Genomic DNA, 8,757 nt, shown 5'->3' with positions numbered 1-8,757 from the left:
CAGCATGTTTTAATCAGGTGAGTGACACGATGCAATTTGTGTGTGGAGGGCGGATGGGGTCTAGACTAGAAGCACAGGACCAGGTAGGAGGCTTTTGCACTGAGCCTGATCCCCATACCATATACTACATTAGGTCCCTGCCCTCGAGGAGCCCTTGGTCTGATGGGAGCAACAAACACCCAAATAGAAATTTTCAATATCATGGTATAGGCAAAAGAAAAGTGCAGGTGGGTGATAACCACAAGGCACCCTGGGAGCGCAGCGGAGCTACCTTTTGTCTGTCTTCTCAGCTTGGGTGGAGGTGGGGAGAGAGAGAAGGAAGGCTGAGGAAAGCTTCAGCAGATTAATGCCCAGGTGAGTGTTGGAAGGGCAAGAGTTGAGCTTCTGCGTGCCCAGCACTGCGTTAGATAATCAGAGAAATGAGAGAAGCATAGTCTAGTTTGCTTTCTTTTGACTTGGATGACTTTTTATCTTGGCAAAGTTAAAATGATGAGTCCTAGTCATTCTCGCACCGGGGGGCTCCTGGAAGCCATCTCATTGACTTCAGATCTTTTCCTGACTTCCAAAGTCCCGACACGCACTTTGGCTTGCCTTGCCTTGCAGTATGCCAGCAGCACGGCTGAGATATCTTTCCAAAGGGCAAGGTGTTGCACCCAAAAGAGTGGTGTTGGTGTCCTCCATAGAATAATAACACCTTTGGCCAGGCACTCTGTCAGACTAATCATGATGGGCAGGCAAACCCCAGCGTTCCCATGAAATCTACTCTGGATGGGAGAGTGGAAACATGTGAGGGATGTGAAAGGCTGAGCTCCCAGTGGGTGTGACATTTGGGTTGGGTCTTAGTGGGTAAGCAAGAGATCTAAATCTCAGTGATCTGGTGCAGAGATCTGATGCATCTTAAAGGGACGAAAGGGCGCTTCAGAGAAAGAGGACAATAGTACAGTGGGTGCAGAATCTGAGAAGTCTGAAAGCTCATGGGGAAACTGGAGAACATTCTGGAATGGCTGGAGACCAGGACTCAGAGTGGTGGGCAGGAGTTGATGTCTCCATGCTGGAGACGACAGGTCCAGTCTCTGTGGTCTTATGGTTCTAACAGTTCTCATGTCCGTCCATTTGTTTCACGATGCCTGCCATTGTCAGGGGACAAGTCTCTGCATTTTCATCTAGTCCAAATTGCACTTTTCAGGAGGGAAGACTGAGGCTCACACAAGGGAGGCTACTTAAACTCACAAAGCCAAGGAGCAGTGGAGCTGGGAGGTTAACCAGGCACATTTGATTCCAGGCAGAGGGTGCCTTTCACTGCCCTCAGGTGCCTCTGGCTGATGAATTTTTACCAAGTGTGAGGGCCCTAAAAATATCTCTAAATAGGATTTAAGTTCAAGTGGCAATTCAGTTAGCTATTTTGAAACAATCATGGCTGGTGAATGTTTCCACAACAGCAAATATGCTGGGATTTGTTCTCATTGGTTGGTTGTTGTTTTCTACCATATTCTGCTAGGACTCTCCATCCCAGATGTGCTCCGGTTTGGGGAACAACAGCCTGGTCTGGTTTCCAGGCCTTTAGTGCTTAACTGCCCTTGGTTACTTGTCCAACACTGGCCAACTTTATCCTAAAAATAACTTCAATCTTTGCTTGGGCTTAAAATAAACGGCATCCGTTGTGGCTGCAGCAGCAAGTGGCTGACCAGCTATTACTTTCTACAAGAGTTAGTATCTTCCTGTTAATGCTAATGGCTGTTGGATGCTTGCTTGGCATCAGGAGCTGCACTGAGTTCTCCACACAGTGTCTGGTCCTCACACCAACTCTGGAAGAGAGGGACCAGTGTTATCCCCTCTTTACTGATGGAGAAACTGGGACTTAGAGATTTTGAGTGACTTGTTCAAGGTCTCACAGTAAGTGGTAAAACTAGGGTCTGAACCCAGAACTATAACCCCAACCCTTTCACTCTTGGCCACTACCCTTTAGTGACCAAGAACTCCCTTCCTTCTGACCCTTCTAGATCCCACTCAAAGTTCTCCTCCATCCAATCAAAGTATCCAAAACATTAAAACTGGATGACACCTGAGTGTTCACCTAGTCTAAACTCTTTAAAATTAATTTCTTGAACTCCTTTGAATTCTCCAAAAATGAAGAAAACAGTGGTCCAGAGAGGCAAGGTGCTTTGCCCACTGGGGTCACCCAGTGAGTAAGGGCCTTCCTCTAATGTCTCCCCATTCTCATTTAGTGATGGAACCCTTCCAGGCTTGGGCCCTTCCAAGACCCCCTTCTCTGGGTCCCAAGTCCCTTCCTCTTCTGCCAACCCCACTTCACCCTGCCTCAGCTGTACCACAGATCCACATCCCACAGAAGCAGCAGTTTCCTCAGGGAGGTGGCCCTGCAAACCTCCAACCCCAGCCTCAGTGGTCAGGACTCGTCACTTCCTAGATGCTGTCCTCAATACCAGCTTCCTTTGCATCACCTCCACAGGGCTTTCCACTGAATGAACTGAAAGACAGACCCACCCCCTCCCCCAACAGAAAGCTCCCATTCTTGCTTCACATATCTGTCATGCCTGTGTTCCAGAAATGACCTGATCTTTCTCAAGTTTTATCACAAAGTCTACCCCTCTGGCCTGTTCTGGCTGAAGAGCCAGGGGGAGCTGGAGGGTCAGCCAGAGCCCAAGGCTGTGCCCTGGATGCTGCGTCTGTGGTGTCTTATTCTGCTCAGGCTGCTAGGGAGAAATGCTATAGACTGGTGGCTTCAACAACAGACATTTATTTCTCACCATTCATCAGGCTAGAAGCCAACATGGTTGGTCATGAGCTCTCCTCCTGGCTTGCAGACAGCACCTTCTGCTGTGTGTTCACACAGCCTTCCCCTTTTCTTAGAAGGGCACTAATCGTTACATGAGAGCCCCACCCTCATGACCTGATCTAAATCTAATAACTTCCCAAAGGCCCCATCTCCAAATACCATCACACTGAGGGGCACACAAACATTTATCCCACAACATGTACGTATTCTGACATCCAACTGAATGGAGTGTGATCCAAAGGGGCACCCCATCTTCCCCAGACCAGACTTGGCACCAGGCAGAGATTTAGGGCAGAGACACCCCCAATTACTTCTGAATCAGACTGAATGCACTTCCCACCAGGGAACACTGACACTGTCCCTTAGGGGCCATGCTCCTTCTTCTTTCTTCTGGGACCATTTAGAAGGAATCAAACCAATAGCCATACTGATTTCAATACATTCATTCATGTAAGAGATATTCATGAAACCCTACCATGTACCAGGCACAGTGCTACAGCACCTCCTCTCAAACACCCTAGTCCTCTGGAGGAGATGGACATTTAACAACAATCACAGCAGTGGATGCAGAATCACAACAGGAGAGAAGAGCACAGACGGAGAGCGGCCTAGTCCTAGAACCTGGCCTTGGACCACACTAAGGAGGGAGCCCGGCCCAGGGAAGCGTTCCCTCACATTGCCCTGTGTTGGATAAAGCTAACCCTCTTCTCCATAATCTTGTGTCCCTTGTGCTCCCAACACCTTCCTGCCCTCTACCCAACCCCTTGAGAGAAGCAAGGAAAGGTTCATGTAATTTCTGCATCATTTTCCTCCTTCCAAAATCCTACCACAAATATCGTGTCCAAGGATCCTCCTCACGATCGCTAACTGACCCCAACACCCAAGGCTGGACCACTCTCCTGTTCTCCACAACACCCTGTGCTTACTTCTGTTGAAACACATATGACACCATGTGGGGATTTCTGTTGCTCAGGTTCTCCCCTGGCAAAGACTTTGTCTCTCATCTCTGTACCCTCAGCATCCAGCACATGTCTCAGGGGAAAACCTTTGGAGTAACCCTTGACTTCTCATTTCCAACCTTCAAATGTTTGCAGAGTCTGACTACCCTGCACCACCAGCATGCCTTTCACCTTAGTGCATCTTTCACCTCATCTTTCAAATGGGCTAAGGCTGCACTTCCAACATGATCACCATGAGCTACATGTGACCATTGGCCACAGGAGCAGTGATTGCCAGCATGAGGCCTGCTGGATTTCAAAGGCTTAGGGAAAAAAAAGAAAAGAATGAAAAATATCTCAATAACTTCTATGCTGTCGAGACGATACTTTTTTTGTTGTACCGGGTTTTCAAAATTCATTGTTAGAATGAATTTCCTCTTTATTTTCACCTTTTTAAATGTGACCACAGGTAAACTTAAAATCACAAACTTGGCCCACAGTGTATTTCTACTGGCCAGCACTACTCCAGAGAATCACTTCTCACTGTTCTCCTTGCTTCCTCTCTGATCTGACCCCTACAGTTCCTTCTCCACAAAGGCAGCCAGAATGAACCTTTTGAAGTGTAAATGAAATCATCTCACTCCCTTGCTCAAAACTACCCAGTGGCTCCTTGGCGCACTTAAGATCCCAAGTCCGCACTAGGGTCTGTGGGCCCTGCTCCCTGCTTCCGGCCAGCACACACCACATGCCACTCCTCATCCCAGTTCCTGCACATTGCCTTTCGTGCTGGCTTTTGAGCAGATCGAACATGTGTCCATCTCAGGGCCTTGGCCTCCCTGTACCAGGAGCTCTTGGCCCAGATATTTTCAAGCTGCTCCCCTTCCTTTCTCGGATATCTGCCCAAATGCATTCCTATCAAGCCAGCATACCCCTCCTTCTCCTTCCACCCCAACCTTACTTCCTTCTTTAGCTTTCTTCATATCCCTTATCACTACCTACCACTGTATCGTATGATGTACTTTTATTTTTTTGTCTATTTGTTTGTTTTATATCCCTCTCCAATAGAACACAAACCCCAGGTGGACAGGGCTTTGTGTCTTTGGTCTCTGGCTAGATATTCAGTGAATATGTGTTGAATGAATGAGCAAATGAACAAACAGATAAGGGCGTCTCAAGGGTCCAAATGAGGTCTGTCAGAATCACAGGGACGAGGTGTGATCCAGTTTGGAGACCGTGAGCATGGAAAGAAAGAAAGTGCACGCTGTTAAGAACTTTTCAAGAATACATTTATTAATTCTCATCTCACTATGTGAGGCTGGGCTTTGGTGATTAGAAGGAAAGGACTTCTTGGGGACGTTGCTGGAGAAAAGCCCCTCAGAGCTTTCTACTCTTTGTGGATATTGACATGGGCAGTCCGTAGCACGCGAGACACCAGGACTACAAATTCATCAAAGGTGACCTGTCCATCTTTATCAGCATCCAGATCTTGGAATATCTTGTCAATGGTAGGTTGATCTTTGGTATTCTAGAAGGGAACATCAGAGACAGTAAGCTCAGACTCTTCCTCCTCTTTCTCTGGGCCCCTCATCCCTCAGAGGTCAGCTCAGGGGGGTCCAGAGACATTAATTCATTCACCAAAACTGTGTTGGAGAATCCAACGTCACAAAATAGAAGATGGAGGGAAGCAGCTGCCGTGAGCCAACATAGAGCCACACAGGTCCCAACCTGGAAGGTGTCTGTAGCTCACTAATCCCCACAGGTAAGGAAACAATCCCAGAAAGAGAGGTGAATAGAGCCTGAGGTGACAGAGTGAGTTATGGGGAGAGGGAGGTGGATCCCCTGTCCCACAGCCCAAGAGAGCATCCTCAGCCAACTCCACCCCTTCAGTGGGCAAGTTTGGATGAGAAGAGTATCACCTACCTGGAGGGTGTTTGTAAGTTCCCTTGTGATCAGCTGCTTCAGCTCACCCTTGGAAAGGGTGTCAGGATCCCCCACCCGGCTTGAGTACCGGTGGAAGACATTAATGATCCCCTCCAAGTGTTCTTCCAGCTTAGTCATCTTCCCAACCTTCAGGAGACAAGAGAGGTCTAAGGCAATTCCTCTCCCACCCCACCTCACATCCCCTCTCTCCTCTCTTTCTGGTTTAGACTAGGGATGACTTTCCCCTCACCTGCTTTGTGTTGTCTCTGCTCTGTTTGATCTGTGGAATTTTTCATTTGTAGATAGGCTAGCAGAGGGGGGCGCATATAATGCCATCTAAAGTCTAAGAGAATCAGCCAGTTGCATAGCTCCTCAAGAGTATAACTCAGAGGGTGGTGTTCATCCAAGCACACCTGGGAAGGGTTTGGGGGTTGGCCGAGCTGTTCCCTTTCCCCGGGTGATGGCACTTTGGCCACAGGTCTCTTACATTCACCAGCCCCTTCTGCCTTCACCATCTCTAAGTTCTGAAACTGAGTCTACCTAGCACAACAAGGCCTGGTCTCTTTGGGTCCAAAATGCAGTCAGCCCAGAGGGGCTCTGGCAGGCAAAAGGCTGTGGCTTCCAACAGCATGCAGTCACTACCCTGTGAGTCCCTTGAAGGACAGCCAAGGACCGGACACTTACCCTTCAACGTGCAGGAGAGTAGAAATGTAGCAAGAAGACAGCACTGGTGAGGAGTACGGAGCCGGGGAGGTTTTTATAAGGCACTCCAGCCCTCACCTTCAACCTCAAGTGAAGAAATCTCTCTGATTCATCTTGAGGCAATTACTAGACAAGGCTTTGTTGCTCAACAGAAGCTTCAAGCCTGTGGCTTTGACTGCAACACCAGCAGCCCAGATTGCTCCCGTGGCAGAAGCCCCTCCTGCCCAGACTGACACAGAACCCTCACTCCAATCCCACCCACCCACAGGGCCTCAGCTCTGGGATCCAGCCTTCAGGTTCAGCTCTATCACCTGCTTCCTAAAGTCCATGGGAACATGTTTTGCTGCCTGGATGGTACCTGATTGGAAAGGGAAGGACTGGGGAGAGGTGTTTGCTGAGTTCCTATTACAACAAAAACAATAATGATAATAAAAACAATCAAGTGAACATGTTGTCCTGGAGCAGAGAAAGGGCACTGGCTTAAAACTAAGGGAATCTTAATACAGTATGGAACTTAGTTAATAATAATGTATCAATAAAGTTTCATCAATTGTTACAAATGTATCATAGTATTATAAGATATTAATCACGGGGAACTGTGTGCAGGTATTTGAAAACTGTCTACAGTATCTTCTCAATTTTTCCATAAATAAAAAACTGTTCTTAAAAACTTAAGTCTCTATGTTTTAAAAAGTAAGCACATTTTGGTCATTCCAGATACTGCTTTATCCAAGTCCTCACCCATTCTGCAGATGAAGAAAATGAGTTTAGAGAGGGGAGGTGTCAAACCCAAATTTGTCTGCTTTCAAAACCTTTGTCATTGATGTGATTTTTCCCCTAAATCAGAGTATGATTTTTTGTTATAAAAATATGATACATACTCATACTTTTGGTAAAAATACAATTTGGGGTAGATTTACACAATCTTAAATATAAGGCCCTGATCTTTTTCTTCCAGTTTTTTGCCTCATACAGTCAAATTTTTTCTGAAGATTTATTTATTTATTTATTTATTTATTTTAAAAGCTTTTTAGGTTTATTTAGAGGCAGAGAGAGAGAGAGAGAGAGAGAACAAGTGAGGGAGGGGTACGGAGAAGGAAAGACAGAATTCCAAGCAGTCTCCACATCATCAGCGCAGAGCCTGATGTAGGGCTCCAGCTCACCAACCATGAGATCATGACCTGAGCCGAGAACAAGAGTCAGAGGCTTAACCAACTGCACCACCCAGGTGCCCCAAAATTTATTTATCTATTTTGAGAGAGAGCACAAGTGGGGGAGGAACAGAGAAAGAGAGAGAAAGAATCCCAAGCAGGCTCTGCACTGTCAGCACAAAACGCCATGAACAACAAGATCGTGACCTGAGCTGAAATCAAGAGTCAGACACTTAACCCACTGATCCACCCAGGTACCCCAACAGTCAATTCTTGATTAGCTCTTTCAAAAATTCTTTCCTCCCTGCACCCCACCCCCACCCCCAAATCACTGTGTGGAAAGTGCCAAGCTGGATTCAGGGACAGAGGAGCACAATTTCTGTGGCTGCTCTCCTGGACTTTGGAAACAATTGGGTTCAGACACCTTCCTAAACAATAACACAGGGAGTTCACTGCAGATAGGGCCAAGGGTGGGAGGTGGTTGAGGAGTCTGGGGCAGTGTGGCAGTTGTTAAGCGCCAGTCACCCCAAGATTAGAGACCCAGATTCCACACTGGGATGGGCTGCTTTGCAGGCCACAATGGGAAGCTATGGAAAGGTGTTGGGGAACAGCTCTGTGTGAGCTCTTGACTTCTGTGGGCCTGTGTCTTCATTTGCATAACCATCTCACTGCCTCTTCCATTGCCAGAGTTGTTACAAGATTCAACTAGGGAAATGTGTGAGAAAGTGCTTCAAAAGTGTAAAGTGTGATCTTTACATTTGTTTTCCCTTGTACCTACCTAACTTGGATGTGGATCATCCAGTGCAGTCCAGCCTTCTGAGGGCCCAGCCACTGGGGCTGCAGGAAGGACAAAGAGACCCAACAGCAGTCTGCACTCCAGCCCCACTCCAAGGAAGCCTCCCTACCACCTGCCTAAGCACAGGCCCAGATCTGTGCCACCAGCAATGCCTGAGGGAAGGCAAGGGAGTCAACACACAGTAGGCACTTGGCACAGTTCTTGGCATGTAGAATAATTCACCTGTCTTACCTTCCTCCCTCCTCCCACCTGGGCCCCAGTGAAAAGGTAGTATTAACCCCAAGGGGAAAAGACCAAGCCCCTGTTATGTTTCCTCTGGCTCTGTTGTGAGTGTCCTGGTGCTGGCTTTGGTGCCCCAGGGGCCTCCCAAGACTGTGTCTGACTTGGCCAACTCAACAGGAACTCCTCAAGAGCAGGACTGAACAGGAAGGCTGATGCTCAGGGCAGCCAAGGAGG

The 8,757-nt window shown here is 47.7% G+C and overlaps 1 protein-coding gene across 1 annotated transcript; it reads right to left on the bottom strand.

Annotated features, from left to right (window-relative positions):
* Positions 1 to 5,001: 5,001 nt before the first annotated feature.
* On the bottom strand, positions 5,002 to 6,455 carry LOC122475984 (protein S100-A12-like). Its single transcript, XM_043568137.1, has 3 exons — positions 6,337 to 6,455; positions 5,653 to 5,799; positions 5,002 to 5,257 (listed from the first exon to the last, which is right to left on the bottom strand). Exons 2-3 carry the CDS (start codon positions 5,788 to 5,790, stop codon positions 5,117 to 5,119), a joined length of 279 nt encoding a protein of 92 aa, XP_043424072.1. The 5' UTR covers positions 5,791 to 5,799; positions 6,337 to 6,455; the 3' UTR covers positions 5,002 to 5,116.
* Between the last annotated feature and the right edge of the window lie 2,302 nt (positions 6,456 to 8,757).

Source organism: Prionailurus bengalensis, chromosome E4 (genome assembly GCF_016509475.1).
Source record: "Prionailurus bengalensis isolate Pbe53 chromosome E4, Fcat_Pben_1.1_paternal_pri, whole genome shotgun sequence".
In the NCBI taxonomy this organism is placed as follows: domain Eukaryota; kingdom Metazoa; phylum Chordata; class Mammalia; order Carnivora; family Felidae; genus Prionailurus; species Prionailurus bengalensis.
Note: the sequence above shows the minus strand (reverse complement) of the source record. Positions and strands in the feature narration are given on the sequence as shown.